Source organism: Chroicocephalus ridibundus, chromosome 2, assembly GCF_963924245.1.
Source record: "Chroicocephalus ridibundus chromosome 2, bChrRid1.1, whole genome shotgun sequence".
In the NCBI taxonomy this organism is placed as follows: Eukaryota; Metazoa; Chordata; class Aves; order Charadriiformes; family Laridae; genus Chroicocephalus; species Chroicocephalus ridibundus.
The window spans coordinates 45,918,570-45,936,008 of record NC_086285.1 but is presented as its reverse complement, the minus strand read 5'-3'; the positions used below and the strand labels follow the sequence as shown (position 1 = coordinate 45,936,008).

General features: G+C 41.2%; 1 protein-coding gene across 2 annotated transcripts in view; it reads right to left on the bottom strand.

The window, feature by feature from the left end:
- Nucleotides 1-205: 205 nt before the first annotated feature.
- Nucleotides 206-17,439, bottom strand: part of CNOT10 (CCR4-NOT transcription complex subunit 10) — a 35,031-nt gene continuing 17,797 nt past the window's right edge. The window contains exons 11-19 of one of the 2 annotated variants that reach the window (XM_063325251.1): nt 16,875-16,996; nt 16,064-16,240; nt 13,355-13,435; nt 8,086-8,199; nt 6,084-6,214; nt 5,252-5,287; nt 5,013-5,140; nt 3,647-3,722; nt 209-1,816 (exon numbers count right to left, since the gene is read on the bottom strand). In XM_063325251.1, coding sequence (XP_063181321.1) covers nt 1,662-1,816; nt 3,647-3,722; nt 5,013-5,140; nt 5,252-5,287; nt 6,084-6,214; nt 8,086-8,199; nt 13,355-13,435; nt 16,064-16,240; nt 16,875-16,996 — 1,020 coding nt within the window. In that variant the 3' untranslated portion in view covers nt 209-1,661. Of the gene's footprint in view, nt 1,817-3,646; nt 3,723-5,012; nt 5,141-5,251; nt 5,288-6,083; nt 6,215-8,085; nt 8,200-13,354; nt 13,436-16,063; nt 16,241-16,874; nt 16,997-17,439 lie in introns of both variants that reach the window. The other variant, XM_063325252.1, reaches the window with a different exon arrangement.

The window sequence follows — 17,439 nt, the reverse complement described above, 5'->3', positions numbered from 1 at the left end:
AGCCTCTTGGTTTGAGCGAAAGGCAGAAAAGTTTTTTGAAAGAGAGAGAGAGAGAGGGGTACTCCTCTAAAGTGGAAATTGCATTTCAAAAAACAAACAAAAAAAAACAAAAACAAAAAACAAACAACACACCACACAAAACCCAAAAAACTTTTTTAGTCAGGCGTTCTTACACTGTTCCTGCATCATTACACCGTCTTTTAGGCCAAAGGAAAGCCAGGGAGAAGGACAAAACAAAACAAAACAAAACAAAAAACACACCACAAAAAAAACCCCACACAAACAACGCGAACAACGCCATCCAGCTAAAGCAAGTGTGTTCCCCAGCGCTGGTCCTGTCAGAGCACGCACGGCCTGCTGCAGCCACTGCCCTAACCGCCACCCGCCCTGGCTGCACTGACCCAGGTTCAGCAGCTCTCGCAGCTTTGTCCCTGCTGACCGCTCAGCTCCTGCACCTTCCCCCTTTTTGGCAACCTGCCTTTTGGCTCTTGCTCCCCATTGAGCCCATGAGGCAGACGCAGGCAGAGCCCCTCGAGCCTGTGGTGGCGCAGCGCTGCAGCCTGCAACCAGCAGCACAAGGGGCCACTTATGGCCCCGCTCGGTCCCACCCACCGGTGCAGCATCTTACAAGTCAACAGCTGCACCTTGGCCACAAGACTCTGCCCCAGCCCCTGCTCCCTCGTGCTAAGACTCTGCCATCGTTCCTGCAGCAACAGGAAAGGGCCACAGACTGGGGGTTTTGTGGTGTTTTTTTTTTTTTTTTTCCCTCTTCTCAAGGTTGGCTTGCACTAATTATATACAGACTAATGACAATTAAGTCACCGCTGCTTGGCAGTGTACTGCAGTGCAATGTTGGGGGCTGGTAAGGGCCGTGGCGTGTCCTTACACCACAACCTCTTCGATCTGGTGACCTGCTCACTCTTTGAGGCCAGCAGCGCTGCTGCCAGTTTTAAGGAGGACAGAAAGATTAGTTGAAAGTGCTAAACGCCGCGCACTTGAGCAGTGCTAATGCTGGAGCTGTGCTATTTGCTCTTAAAATAAGCTTAATAAGGTAACCACAGGAGGCACACAGGGGCATCAGAAGGGGCATCAACCTCTGCCACCATCAGTCTATGACCTGCAGGAAAAAAAAGGCTCCTTTCCTTGCAGCGAAGACCACCCCCCACACACCCTGTCCCCACGCCCAAAGGAGTAGCTTCAACTACAGCAGCGACCACAGGCTGCTGTAGGGCAGTGGACTGTAGCTACATCAACACCGTGAAGTTGGGCAAAAGCCTCTTCTTTGAGGAATACAAACCCACAGCTCGTGTCAGAACACAGCAGCCAACGCAACAGCTCAATTGCTATTTCAGCCATTCTCCTCCCAGTCCCTCTCTCCCCTCAATTCTCTTCAAAAAAGAGCTGAATTACCAAAAATAAGTGATTGACCAAGTGTGTAAATAAACTGCCACTCACGTTCAAAACAGATACTAGCCTCCTTTCCTTCATGAAATAACCTTTGTAAACACCTTTAAGCATGCCCTTTTGTTTACATGTTTTATTAAAAATTTACATAAATGAACACACTCCAGCAATTTGGGGTATGCAGGTGTCCTAGGTTAAAAAAATATACAAAATGCCAAGCTCTCCTGGGCCAGGCAGCAGCAGGTTGAAGCACCAGCTCACTTCCTTTGAACGGTGGTGAAAGCTGGCATCTGAATGGGCTGGATTGAGTGGACTGGTTGGAAAACGGGCTTCTTCCGCGTGTCGGAGAGTGTTTTCACTGAAGGGAGAAGCTGGTTTCTCTTGATGATCTGCAGTGCCAGCTGCGTGTTACCTACAAGACAACTTTCGATTAAAAATACCCCAAACTTGCGAATCACTGTTCTCAGAACAGAGCTGACGAGCCAGCCCTGAGCCCAGGCCACTTCGCCCAGCCGTCTTCCTACTCCGTGCAATGCTGACATGGACATGAAAAGCATTAGATAAAACTAAATTTGAAAACACAGTAGTGCTTGATTCTACCTATTCTTAGCTGAAGACATCAAGCTTTTACCTCAGAGCTGGAAGACGTTACAGCGCCTTCTAAATTGCTGAAGGGCAGCTCTTCTCTCTCCCATCCGCGTAGTGAGACACTAGATCTCGCACAAAACACCCTCACAATGTGACATTGAGGACAGTAATGCAGATGTCAAGAGTGTATATAAAACATGTTTTTAAAAGAAGAAAGCTGATTTTCAAGTGTATGCACAGCCCATCAAATAGAAACCAATATAAACGGAAAATTTATTCTTGGTTAAAAATTAAACCTATAAAGTTGTAGGAGAAAAAACAAGTTCTGAAAAGAACATTTGTCCCTCTTCTCAAATACTTTTCTTTCACTAAAGTTTTAGTTTCAGAAGAGATGGACCGTTTTGTTGCCAGAACAAAAAAATGTCTTTAGCTCCTTTTGGTTATACACTTAGAAGGGGGTGAGAGATGTCAATCCCACTTTCTGCTCTCTTCTGCTCTGCACTACTTTCTTGCCGAAAGAAGGGTTTCCGAAATTCCAACTTAGAAACATCTTCATAAGAAAAGCTTTACAGAAGTCTCAATTCTGAATACAAATGCTCACGTCCTCTGCCTGCCTGCAGTGCAAGGCAACCAAAGGGGAAGAAGCGTGCTCAACATGTCACAGCACCAGGATATTAAGCCCCAAGGGGCACAGGTCCGCAACCATGACAGCTGCGATGGTGCAGCTGTACCAGTCTGCTCACACTGCAGAATTCAGGTGCAGTCCTTCCAGTTTCCAGTTATGTAGGGTTTTTCCCCATGCAAACACAGTGAGCCTTCAAAAGGAAGGATTTTGTAAGAAAGAGTTATCAATGATAGAATGGTTTGGGTTGGTTAGGAGGGACCTTAAAGATCATCTCGTTCCCACCCCCCTGCCATGGGCAGGGACACCTCCCACTAGACCAGGCTGCTCAAAGCCCCATCCAGCCTGGCCTTGGACACTGCCATGGATGGGGCATCCACAGCTTCCCTGGGCAACCTGTTCCAGTGCCTCACCACCCTCACAGGAACGAATTTCTTCCTAATATCTAATCTAAATCTCCCCTCTTTCAGTTTAAAACCATTACCCCTCATCCTATCAGTACACTCCCTGATAACGAGTCCCTCCCCACCTTCCCTGTAGGCCCCCTTTAGGTACTGGAAGGCCACTATAAGGTCTCCCTGGAGCCTTCTCTTCTCCAGGCTGAAGAGCCCCAACTATTCAATATTACAAGCTTTGCTACAGTATTCGCTACATAGCCCTGGACGTGGCTTCTTTGGGAAACCTGGATTGCAGTTGTCCTAATGAAAAGCCTTTCAAGCCTTCATCAGAGCAAACACCTCATCAAGGGTTTTACTGAGCCTATCCAAAACAGCTGATTTCTGCATAAAGTATAGAAAATTTCAGCTCAGAAGATGAATGTTTAAGAAATCGGGAATGTGCAAGAACAGGATGGCAACAAACTATGGAAACGAAGGTGTGGCTACACGGATCCACAGCAGTGTAAAATGGAGACAGGGCCTGACGGGTGTCATTCAAAATACTGGCACAACTCTGTAAAGACAAGAAGTAATGACTACCGCCCTCCTCCCCTTGTATCCCAAATCTAGGCTGACAGAACATTTCAAAACTTACCATTCTGTAATTCAAGATATACAGCCAGCAGAATAGCCTCTGGAGGGATCTCTTTGGGGTGGATCAGCGAAGCAGCCTTATTAGAAAAGAAGAGAGTGTGGGGAAAAAGTGCTTAAGAGAAACATCCAGTTCAACGGAAGTGACCCTTGACGAGGCTGTTACCGTCATCTTGGCTAACAAAACCAAATAATTCATAAACTAAGATAAGATTTCTTTCAAACTAATACGCTCCATCAGGTTTATGCATGCAAGGAGAGACTGAAAGATTATCTGCATTGCAAGACGGTTTCACACTAATTAGCAGCACCATCTGCTGTATGCTTATGTTAATATGAGTCTGTAATTCTTGGTCCAACCTACTGTGGTTTCCTGGTGAGATGACAAGTGAAGAAGGAAAGCTCTGCTGCTCCAAAGTTCAGAATACAAAGTTAACAAGAATCGTTCATTAGCTTTCCATTTACAAATATTTTTCATAAATCACTGAATTTATTGTAGATGCAGAGACATACTATACTGTACATCCACAGATGGCCTTACACTCCTTTGGGCTTTACACATGTGCTACAGAGCCCAAGCACAGACACCTGCCCAATCCTAAGAGGCTTCAGGAGGGGGGGGAAAAAAAAAAGGCAATACAAGGGCCTTAAGCACTTGAGAACTTCACACAATTTGAACCTGTTCGCCTATACAACTACTCTGAAGTAATTCGGAAGACCGCTGTTCCAGTTTGCGGCTCAGCAATGCATTAGAGTTGTCTTCCTGACAGAAAGGAATGGCTGCAAAGAGACAAATTTATTGTCATTGAAAGGTGGGTCACAGCCTTAAGAAAGGCCGAATGACACAGGGTAAGCGAAGACAGAGAATTTCAAAAGCAGTACTTGAGAATTCTCGGAAAAAGAGGCAGGCAAGAAGCATACCTCCAGCAGAACTGCACTTTCTTCTCACAGCCCTAAAATTAATCGCTTAAATGGTGTTATTAACTGATTAGAGAGAAGTAAACTCAAGAACTTTCTCCTCTGAAGTTACTATATTACAATAACTATTGGACAATTAAAAAAACCCCTCAAACCTTAGAAAAAGTCAAATGGCTTCCTAGTTATATTCCACTGTTTTGATATGAGCTAAAAAAAAAAAAAAAGCTTCCCATAGTGATACAGAACTATCTACACAAGTAAGAAGTCTGGAATTCCTTTATTTTATGTTACTAATAAAGATTGGTTCATAAAGACAGAAGAGAGCCACCGTCTCAGCAAAGTCAGTAAATAAACCTGAGCTATGAAATCACCAGGACTTGCTGTGACCTAAATGACACTTTAAAGGAAGTACATTTGTCCCTAAAAGCTGTCTTGAGGTTAGTTTTCCATACCTGATGAAGACACTTTCGAGCTTTGTCATATTCACTCCTCAAGCAGTAAGCGCTTCCAAGGTTAAACAACATCATTGTTCGCGCAGATGTGACCGAACTGGGGTAGCACTGCGGGGTCTGCTTGCCAGCTGCAATTAAAAAAAAAAAAAAAAATTATTTTTTTTCCCCCCCTTACACTTTTCTTTTGAACTGGCCAAGTAAGTTCCTGTGCTCTGCTGATTACAGTGGCTGGTACTTACAAGATTCCATCGCCTCATTCTCTCCTTTGTCAGACCCTGCAAAGAAAAAAACCCCACAAAAACCATCATGTTCTGTATGCTTTTTAAAAACTTATTACAAAAATAACACAAAGAGACAAATTTGCTTCTTTCTTCATGGTCTGACATTAAAGAGGGGAAAACCTACCAGCTTGCTCAAGAGTTTATGCCACTTAAGACTTCCTATCTTTAAAATTTTGCTTCTCTAAGAGCTTTTAGATTTGCAGATGAGTACAGTGAAGTTTAAACTGCAGACATGTCACTGAAATCGGAGCTGCTGTAAACTTCACTATACAGATGGGCTCTGAAGCGTTTTTCTGTTACAGAATACACACTCCCAGCTGGAAGCACTACAAGAAGATTAAGATACAGATTAACTAAGTTCTCCCTACTCCTGTCTCTCACTAAATGCAGTAAGTAGACCTCACTGATATTCCAAAGCCTGGTTTCGAGACTAAAGAGCTGAAAGAGAGGGTATGAAGCCCAAACTTAACCATAATTGCATATTTAACAAAAGCAGCTTTCAAAAGTTACATTCAAACAAGGCAGAATGCTACAATACACAGTTCTATTTATGTTTCAGAATTACCCCCTTCAAAGGAAAGACAAACATGCAAAAGAAAAACCAAACACAAAGCAAGAACTACAGCCAGGAAAACAAGAACGCAACAACAACAAAAGCACAAGCACCCCCCCAGCAACCTATGGTCTTAAAACAAGATGTCTTAATCATCATTATATGTGTATACAGAAAGGTACAGCAGGAAGGCAGCTGAAAGCATAGTCGGTTCTAATGAAGTGTGAATTCATTAACCTTGATCCTGCTCATTTGAAGAGATCCCGAGGGAAACATCAGTGACGTTCTCGGGGTTCAAGTGAGTGATGGCATCAGATATTCTGTCTAGAGAGATGAGAGCTTCTGCCGCATACAAATGCCCAAGAAACCTATAACAGCCAAAGGTTTGGTACAAATGTCAGCGTAACAACCCCCACAATTTGTTACACAAGACAAACTGAATGCAGTTTTTAATGCAAGCACATGAAAACTGTTACTTGGAGAACTTGCATGGAAGTTAGCTGGCTTGTAAAGTATTGTCATAACACCCCGTTCTGCTATTTACTGCTTTTAGGCATTAATGTGGTGGAAAAATCGGCACCTGAGTACTGACAATTCATTCATGGACAGGAATTATCATTCCAGGAAGACGATAGCTTGGGTATGGCTTTATCTCAGAGGGAAAAAAAACCAGAACCCTCATAAAAACACCCCAGGCTATGGATACATCTATAATTTGAGGTGGTAAGTGACTTTACATTCAATAGAAATCAAACTAATTGTGTAAGATAGCTGCATTTCTAAGGACAGCAACTATATAGGCCTGTCCATGGGGCACAAACATCTTTCCAACTGCAAGCTTTGCAAAAGAATTAAGCAAGTCTGGTGTTTGACACCTGTAGTTCAGCTCAGCTAATCAGCAGCTTTCCTTTTCAACTTTGGAACAGAAGGAATCCTGTCAATCAAGAGTGTAGTTAGTTTGCAAATATTTAAGCTGAAACAAAAGTTGAGCAAAACAGTTCATGCTTGTTCTATGTGGCTGTATACAGTACACTTCAAACTGGCCGTATAGCTGGTTGTAATGAATTACAAAACGCCAGGTAAAATATCAATCATCCAAAAATAATTTCTGCAATTTAGATCTGATACAGCAGATGTAGCTTTCTACATGCAATTTATTTCACTTAAGAAAATGGGAACAGTTCAATATTCCCAATCATCTGCACAAAAGCCTAGTTTCCTGGGACCAAGATATACGGTGCTCTGCCTTTGCAAAAAAACTGCCATCTGCATTACATAACGGTAACACCGCCTTCACAAAACTATGTGTTACCTTGCAAACTCCTCTAAAATCTTGCTTATACAATGACTGTGCAAAAAAGATGAGCTTCTGCAGCAGTCTGGGAGCACAGGAGCCAAAGTATTTAATTGGCATGGACGATTTTAGAGTATGCTGCCAGCATATAAAAATAAGCACAGGTTAGCTTGCTTTCCACAAGTACTTTGCCAGTTTTGAAAAACACCATTACTACCATAAAAACCCTTGCTATATTTTATCCTGTGTATGACATAGGAATTAAACACACAAACAAGGTCAGAAGGATGGGGCTAAAGCTGCCTTTTTTGAATTTGCACAGATGTACGAGAACTGGTGGGTAGAACCAGAATGAGCTTTGAACATCTTTCCAAAAAACTACAGTGCCAAATACGAACTGAAAAAGAGAAACGGAAGAATGGAACCGTTCTTCCGTTCGGAAGCAACAGCAGCAGGTAAAGTGACGGTCCTGCACACCCGAGATCTGGTACCCTCCTGACTGAGCAAACATTCCCCTCCGAGGCTGGGGTTTCATAAATGAGCTTTCAGCAGGGCAATGGCTTGGGCCGATGTTGTCTACCCCCAGCTGCTCATTCCTGCCCCTTGTGCTGTGCCAACACCAGCACGTGCAGCCCCACAGTGAATCAGGACAGAGACCGGACGGTCCTGCCACTGCGTGGGACCCACGGCTGGAACTCAGCGAAGAGCAACAAAAGCAGCAATAGATTCCAAATTACATGGAACTCTCACACAAACAAGGGGGACTCACGTTCCTGCGTGTCAATGAACATTTAGTCAGGGCTTCAACACGAACAGGAGCGGGCCAAGCAATTCTTTGCATCAGATACAGAATGGGCAAGCAGCTACAGACATTGGAAGCTTCAACTCAGAACTCTCCAGCAAAAAGCAGGGCTGAGAAAGAAGAAATGACCACATCAGACTTACTTAAGAGACCCCGACAGCTTTGGTTGCTGAAGAAGTTTATCTGCGTGATTCAATGCCATAAGGTTATCACCCAAAGCCAGAGCCACGTAAGCACTACACGCAAGTATTGAGCACCTGGAGGGGAAAAAAAAAAAGAAAAAAAAAAAGGAAAAAAAGAAAAAAGGGGGGAGGGGGGGAAGCCAATATGTTAAATGGAGAATTTTGTGATTCCAAATGCAGCTGTAAGATGTTATTTCTTGTTAAGTGCTGAAGAAATAAATCATAAACTTTCAATAACGTCTTTAAGTCAAACTATGAAGTAAAGGAGATAGTGTTTTATTATCTACAGCCTCTACAGATACATTGCATTCTACCAGCATAAACCAAGGACCACCACTTTATGCTCAGTAAGATTTTGAAATTTTGACCATAAATAACGGATTACAAAAAGATGGACATCATTACACCTGTCATCTTTCCTACTGTGCACCTTTTCCACCCTCTTTTCCCACGCTCTTTTTATTTGTTTTGCCTTGCACTGACTCGTGCTTCCCCGTCCTCCCTTCTGCTGCAGCAAAGGGTAGCAGATTTGTAGGTTTTCTGTAGCATACAATCTACAGACGCATAGTAGCAATGAATGAAGATGTAACATATTTCACTCTTACACTGTACAACGTTTGCACACAGGGAGACAATAAGCGCTGGAGAATTTGGCGTTTCCAGTTTTGTGTTCCATTGAGAGCTGTAATCCGCTGCCAGGACTCTGATTGATATGTGGCATTTTGTTGCTGTCACAGGCTTTCTTATCTTTCCAAAACCACAAAATCTCCGACAGTTCCTATAATGAAATCTGAACTACTCACACTTTCCATCTTCAAACAATAACCCCATGTCAGGATGCCATCATTAGGCCAAGCTTCACACGTTGTAATAACTCCCCCCACCGTCCCCCAAACACAGCACTCGGGGCTATTTTCCACTCCGTAAGACATCATTCAGTGCAGGCTGCCTTGTCCACGGGGCACAAGCCTCGGCCTGCCGTGGGCCGTGACGCCTTGCTGTGAGCACAGACTTTGTCCTGCTCCAGGGAAGGAAGAGTGGATCCTCTTAGCGGGGTCTCGTGTCGGGAGCCTTGGAGATGGGAGAAGAGCCTTCGACTCTCCCGCCAGTAGATGGGCTATTACCGTGCAACCTTCTGGCAACTGTCAAGCCCACTTTTGGTCCAGCAGTAAGTCATGTAATTCATGGCAGGACCTGGGGTGCCTTTATTCCCCTTTCCCAGGAGGCATGCTCCTTAATTATGCACAAGCAGGACAAGAAACTTCTCCAGTGTTTCTCCCTACCCCCCACTTCCTCTCCACCGTGCCCAGATGTCACATCAAATCTGAACACATACAAAAGCTTGAGAGAGGGAGAGGAAAGCTTCCCCAGCTCAAGTCCCAAACCTAAAATATTTCTGAAAGGTGGTGACTGGGGAGGGGGAGGGAACAGGGGGGGGGAAAAAAAAAAGAACAGGCTCTGTAATCGCAGCCTGCTTCTAACTAGCCTCTTTTTGTCTCTGCCTCAAGGAAGCACAGCTTTTAAACCAGCAGAGATGCGAAGTGTCATCAGCTAAATACCCTTAGACACAAGCCAAGGCCTGTAGAGTTGGTTACTACTACGCTTTACACCAATATCTGTCTTCTATTCCCCACAACTTTTTTTTTTTAAAGCCTATATTTATTTCTGAAAGTGTAAATTCAAACACAAGACACACTCCAATCACACAATAGGTAAGTCCAGCAAAACTGAAATCTAATCCTCTGCTGTAAGGACTTGTCACTGTTTAAGCCATGTAAGAGTTGTCAAGATTCTTCAGGAACAGCCATCTAAAGAGGAGGAATATTCAGGTTTTCTTCCCTGCAGTACTGTTCTTGTGCACTTGGATCCATTGTTGAGCCAGCTAAACCAAACGCTCAGGAGACCTGACAGCTAACCGGAGCAGAAGAATTGCACCACAAGGGAAAAGACAAACTAGTTTTTCACCTCGGTCAGGATTCTGACAAAACTCCACAGGTCGCCTTTGAGCACGGCAGACTTCCAGCATCCCTGAGCCTCCACATGCCCTAAATAAAACTGCCTTTGCACTAGGAAAAAGAAAAATGTTTTTTTAAACTGCCAGATTATGTCAAACAGCCTCTTGTGTAGGTTTAGGCAACACGATTTGTCAGCCCATACTGACTGCAAGTTTACAGAATCCGAACGCCACATCTGACTTGGCTCATTTCTCAGGCAAAGGGCGAGCCAGAGCAAATCCAATTCTTCAAAATTTACTATGAAGGCACCAAAATGACACTTCTGAATGCTTTAGAGAACATCACTGATCTGAAATAATTTCAAATAACTAACTAAGTGCAACAGTGGATACAAACTATCTAGTTCGTACGTTTCAATGCAGGCAAAACAATACAAAATATTAAGAAATACAGAATGCAGATGGTGCTTACTCAATGGGGAAATTCTGCACCAGCAAAAGGAGATGGGGGAGAGCTAATGCAGTGTCTGAGAGTGAGGAAGAAGAGAGTGAAACAGGTACGAGTGATAATCATTGTAAGATTCCAGTATTGTGACAGGGACAAACAGACCACTGCAACCTTTAAGTGGGTAAGTGAGACAAAACTTGGCTGGTGTAGAGAAAAAACAAGGTATATTGGTAGGAAACAGTGGTCCTCACAGTATTACCTCTGAAATTATTACCAAAGTCGGGGATGCTCCTGGAATACCATACTAGGGTATGCGCACTTCAAAAACACGTAAGTAAATAAAATAAAGCATAATGATGGACTGGAGATAGCCAATGGAAGAGTCAAAAGAAAGGAAAAAAGGGCAAAATTGGATCACATGTCTTAGAGCAAGGGCTTGCAGTCCAAATCTATTCAGAACAAAGCGGGTGATCAAACTATTCCTTTATGCCTAGCTACTTTGAAGGGGAAAATTAAGAGTCTCACACAAAGTTGGTCAATTGAGGAAGAAAAAGGCTGCAAACAAGCTCTATTGCTATCCATCTCAACTTCTACAATAAAATCCACTAAATTTTCCAAATGTAGCACTGTGGTCTACCAAAACTCCTTTACTCTCGGTGTATCCTAACAATGCTGGGTCGTTCTGGTGTACTGAAACATGCCCCAGGCTGACAGCAGAGCAGGGGAATTGGCTTCTCGGAGGATGAGAAGAAGCGAAGAGCAGAATTGTTTAGAAGAAACTCAAAGAAAAAGCCAAAGTTTCCACTTCCTACACATAAATTCATAGCAACTTTTGGTATCCTCAGACTTCTCCTTGTTGCTTTTAAAATCTTGCAATTGAATTACTACTTATTATGAGAATCGTCTGCTCAGCTAATTCGTGCACAAGTACCAAACAACACATATGACACATCCCCTTCAAAGCAGCTAGACATAAAGGCATAAAGCATAAAGGCCATAGGCATAAGCCTTTTCTAGATGGTATTTTTAATTTTTAAGAATTACTTAGGGGCAAACTCAGTTGGTCATTTTAAACTCTTATTAGGATGTGCAACTATACAAAATCATGCAAAAAAAGCATTCAAGTTGCCAATCTCAGTTTTGAAGCAACAGAGGCTTTCAAATCCAGTGACTTAACAGTGGAAAAATTGAATTGAACAGACATCTATTCCTCAGGATAATCCTTGATAACATTCAGAATTTTTTTTCTTCATTTTCCCTGACTAGACAAGAATTTTAATTTTCTCACTTAGCTCCTTAGTGAGCAAGACTACAAGAATATACTAACATCTGAGTGCAACATATTTTGTTTTTCCACGGCTATCTGCAGAAACTTAGAAATAGTTTTAGCAGAATCATTCTCTAGGGATACCTAGTCCTCTGGATTTAACCACCAAAGCAAGTATTGTAAAAAAAAAAAAAAAAAATATAAATCAATGCTTTTCCTTTCCTTACATGATGTTCTTTACCAGAAGCAGTGTAATTCTTGCTAAACTGATAAGTTCTTCCTGACATGTTGTCAGGTTTCATCAGTAGACAACAACAGCTGATTGTGAAATAAAAGACTGTGTTTTGTTTTTGGTTTTTTTTCAAAAAAATCACAACGTGACATCATGTAATTTTGACATGTGGCAACCACATTTTTAACAGTCAGAAGGAGGAAAAAAAAAGAAACCACAACCAACCCACATCACTGTTTCTAATCCAATGCTTTCTATTTCAAGTAGCAAACTCTTGTACCACTTCAGAATAAATAATCAAGGTCTCAGTAACGTCTCCTCGCAGATTCCTGCTAAATTGCTTTTAAACAAATACAAGTAGATTTGCTACTCATAGTGGAGCAAAGTAAAGGTTAAGCTGGTCGTTATAAAACACAGGTTACCTGGGTTAGGTTGGAACAGAGTGTTGACCCAAGAGTTTAAGTGGGAAATTACTGTATGCTTTGTCCATAATGGAAACTTAAAACAGATTTATTTTTTCTAAACAGGTGCAAGCTTTACAGTAAGAGAGATTTTCAATGGGCTGGCAGCCATCTGAAATAATTAACATTGCCAGCAAATGATAATCTTGTTGGGGAAAAGTAAAGAGGTTCCAGATAACATGATACTTATTTAGACACATAGGAGTTATTCTGTTTGGAGACCACTCTGCTGAACAAGTAGTTTAAGGATCTTTGAGAACATGAAAAAGTCTACAGTCAAATTTTACCTATGTTCTCCGATGGTGAGGAAGTCAAATGCCTGGACAGAGGCAATTTTTCTTTCTATTACGTGCAAAGTAAGGATTTACTCCTGCTGCAAGGAACACCGTTCTCATTTGAAAGCAGCATAGCTGCTTTTACCACTTTTGTGGTTTTTTTTTGTCACATCCAACAAGCACATAATGTTGTGGGGGCGGAACTCCAACCTTATCAAGGCTATAAAGGGAAAAGGTACTATACAGTAATTTCCACCCTTTCCACCAATCACAATAGCCATTGTCAGGTTTTTAGCTTTGTCATTTATGGGACTTGATTTTTTTTTTTTTTAGTTTTGCCCAATATATAATGCCAAGCCAATAACAGTGGGATCAAACAAACCGATCTGCCTTCTGAATTGAAATCCTGGATGGCTTCTATTTGTTCAGACTCAAAGCCCAGAAGAAAGGAAGCACATGCATTTGAAAAAAGGCATCCTTAGATTAATTTACAATTCAACGTTGCAAGTACATAAAAAAAAAAAAGCTAGCAACGACTCTAGAACCACAGCACAGCTTCATTTAGAGATGAATATTTCATATTATTTACTTGCCTTAAATTTTCTAATTCTTGTTTCTTCAAAGGAGAAGAAGGTGGAGCTGCAATGAACTTATCCCCTTCATGACTTTTATTGCTAGAATAAAAACAGTGTATTAATTTATAGGGCGTGAGTATAAATAATTAATTAAAAATTTCTCAGTGTAATAAGCACTGATATTTATTCACTCCATTTAAAAGGACAGCAAAAATTCTATGGCCTAAAAAGGAGGGATAGGAAGCTATGCAAAAATTGAGGCACATGTTCTTATCCTAACTGTTCTGTTTGAAAGGGAAGAAGGGGAACATTTGCTGGGAAGGATTTGACTTGACAGACCAAACAACCCACGCCATTCTCCACAGTCTCAAGCTATTTTTGAAGTTTGGTGTAGGACAAGAACTTTAAACTGGAGCGATGCAGAACTCGCTGCATTTGTAGCCTCACTTCCTTTAGCCTCTAACAAAAGCAGTAAACTAGTTCTCTCCCTAGACACCTTAAAAACTAATTACATCAATATTCTCGAAAGATAATCCATGAAGTGCTACAGCTTCCTTTAGACTTCTAGCTGCCTTTATTTTTATTTCAAAATGTCTTTTAAAAAAATAAAATAATACAATTCGGCTTTCTTAAAGTTACGCTTGGCTTTTTTTTGGGGAGCAAGTATTTGCTCTATTTAAAAAGTCTGCAACTTTGTTCTCCAATAAGCTGACAGACAACCTCCTCCTGGAATGAGAATTGCAGAGAAGGTTAACAGCTGCACCTTGGCAGAGACACACTCTGAGGGTCACAAACAACAGATCAACAAAATCCGTATTGAAACTGAGTCTGTCCACCTAACTAGAACTTTTTCATCGACGTAGTTTCATACCCGTTTGTTACGAACAGGTAAGATAACTCTAACTTAGACCTTCAAAACAGAGAGCAACAGACTCCAAGGAAACCTGCACTCAACACTGCTGTAGTGTATATAGCTCATGCCTTTGCCAAAAATTAGATTAAAAAAATACCCTTAACCACTGAAAGTATTCACTGTTTTCTTGTGAATAACAGAATAATCTGTCTCAGAGTCAGCCTGCTCAATTAGTGGGATTTGCTTTAAAACCATCCTGTTCAATTAGTGTGATTTTCTTCAAATGCCGTATATCTTTTACTGTTCTCTTGCAGAGTCCTGCATCAGAAGGAACAAAACCTTATTGAACCTTTCAGAACGTGACACACACATTCAAGAACAGCCTGCTTTGCTGCTGGACATTTTGAAATTGGCAGTGACCACAGAGATATAAGGGAGTCTTTTTTTAATATTATTTTTTGTAAGCAGAAAAAGAATCTGATTTCGAAAGCAGAAGGTAAAAAAGGATCTTCCTGTACAGGGTACATTTTCCTTTTCTCACTCCTACAAAAACAAACAAAAAACAAACCCCAAAACAAAACAAGAAAAGGAGGTCTTGTCTAAGTAAGGGCCACCATTTTGTTTTAATCACTGCCACTCAGTGGGCTCTGTAAGCTTAAAATTGAAGTCTCTCTAAACCAGAAGAGTTTCACCTCAATGGGCTGCATACAGCTTGCCAGGGGAGGTTAGTTCACAACCTCCGACCTCGATAAGCAAAAAAGAAACACCCCTTCCCATCCCAAAGTTTATAAGTTATTTGGTCACTTGACAGGGAAGATCGTGATTGGGAAACAAGGGTTACAGAGAACAGCCTTCAAATATTGTTGTAGCAGTAGCAGCCACCAACACCCAGCCCAAGTCTCTCCGCAGGCAACCTCAGGATACACGGGGATGCACCTTGCACCTACACAACACAGCATGTGTGCAGTAAATCTTGCCGTGTGACAAACGGATCTTCTTAAAAATTTATCTGTACTCGGGTCTGACAAAGACATTGTGTTTTTTCACTACTCTTAAGTAGTTCAAGTTCTAGCATAGGCACTTTTTCCAGGTTAGTTATTGTAACTCTTCCCTTCTCAAAATGGTCATTAATAAAAGCACAGGCTACAGCCAACAAAGTTACTCTTCAAAAGGAAGCTCAGAAGACATCAGGATCAACACAAAAAATTGAAACACCTTCCTGCTATTTAACATTGGACATACATTGTCTACAGGTTTTTCTGAAGCTTTAAGAAGAGAGATTTTTCTTAAACTCTTTTTTGTAACATGTAATTTATTAAGCAATAGCTCCGTGCTGCTTTCCTACTTACCTTCTAAATCTAATTTCCCATTTCTAGTCTAAAACAAACACAACAAAGCATACTAGGGCTGAGGAACATCAAATCCGATCATGGGGAAATGTTTACAACTGAGTTGCTAGACATTTATATATTGAATCAAGTACCTGGTGCACGTGCACACCCACACAGAATCACTGTAACATGTGAAACTTCACTTACAATTAGAGAAATACCGATATGCACTGCAGGAGGGTGTGGGAAAACATAACGTTTGCAGGACAGAAAATAAGATGGCCAATGAAAAAGAGTTCCACTGTCTAATTTATTAAAGTTGTTAGGACTGGTAGGAATCAAGTCGGTGTTTTATTCTTAAATTAGCATACCAGCAATTAAAACAACGAGGAGCTAAACAATTTCCTTGGCTATCACAACGATGCTGAGAATTTACAAATAGGTTATTTTTTCTGCTGGCCAAAGAGCACAGGTAGCAGACACAGACTGTCAGCAAAGAGTTACTTTGGACATAAAGAAAGGTTTTCATGCAATTCTGTTTACCTGCATGCTTCACTGCTTTCACTGTTTTCTGTATTTCCCCCCAGCTGACTACTAGTTTTAGATCCATTTTCCTGCTTTGGCTCCTGCTGGTCTTCTGGCAGCAGCAGCAAGGCATTTCTTAGACAAATTGCTGCAAATTCCATACTGGCTACAGGTATTGCTGAGGACTGCCCATCGCTGCGAGAGACACAGAAATTAACCAGTGAGTAGCAATCCTACTGAATTTAAAAAAATAAAAACAGAGCTCCAGAAAGATCTGATTGCAGAGAAAACTTTATCCTAAAAGAAGTTAGATCATGTTTTAATATAACGCATTTAATTTATGAAGACATATGTATCTTGATATTCTTATTTATGGAAAGTAGAACATGATGCCCAAATACAGTGCGCAGATTCAGCTATATAATTACGAGAAGTTTTTCTTTAGTTTGCTTCCTAAAGTTTTATGACAGATCAGCTGTATTTTTCAGCATTTTTCTAGAATGGATTACTGAAAATACATATTTTTAAGAGCAAAAGAGGACAGATTTAGCTAACTGGAAACATAAATATCAGATAAATCAATTTAAAGCTTTAATGGCCTTCTTAGTCACAACGAATACACAGTTAAGCCCTCTGCTGGCCATCATAGAGGAGGCATCCAAATAACGTTCAAGGAAGACTCATTTTAGCACGTCTCTCTCTTCACCACATTAATAATTCCAAAGTAAACAGTTATTCCATAATAGTTTTAAGAACTCCTGATAAACAGATATGTATCCTTAACAAAGCTATGATAACAAAATAAAGAGCCCATGGAAAACATACTTACTTATAAACGACATTCTGTATTGACTGGGATGCTAGGACTATCTTACGGTGGTAGCCTTGACCTACTATAGATTGCACAATTCCCTTTTTGCTGGGAAGACCTTTAGTCTCTTGTTCTGACGTCTAAAAGTAGAAAAAAAAAAAAAAGGACTAAAATACCAAGGCCGTTGAACAAGAGTTTGATAAAATAAGTGAAAGCTGGAAGAACACTTTGAACCCTGCTAAAAATGTAAGATTTAATCATTTTTATGGGTACGGTTTTAAATCTTAAGTACCATGAAGGATCAGGCACCTTCTATTGTCTTTATATTGCAGAGGGATTTTACTGCACACAGTGTAACCACAGATTAGTCCTGACAGCTTGTCTGATAGCCTACTGACCTAGTTTCTCCTCTGTTTTGAAAGCAAAAGAACAATGAACCAAGTCATATTAAAAGAACTGCTAAGATATCTAAAGAGAAATCATATGATCAGCCAAATAATATTAGGAATTGGCACTGCAACGCTTGCCGTCTTCTCTCCCTGCTTACACAGCATTCAAAATGCTCTCTGAAAAAGCTGTTCTC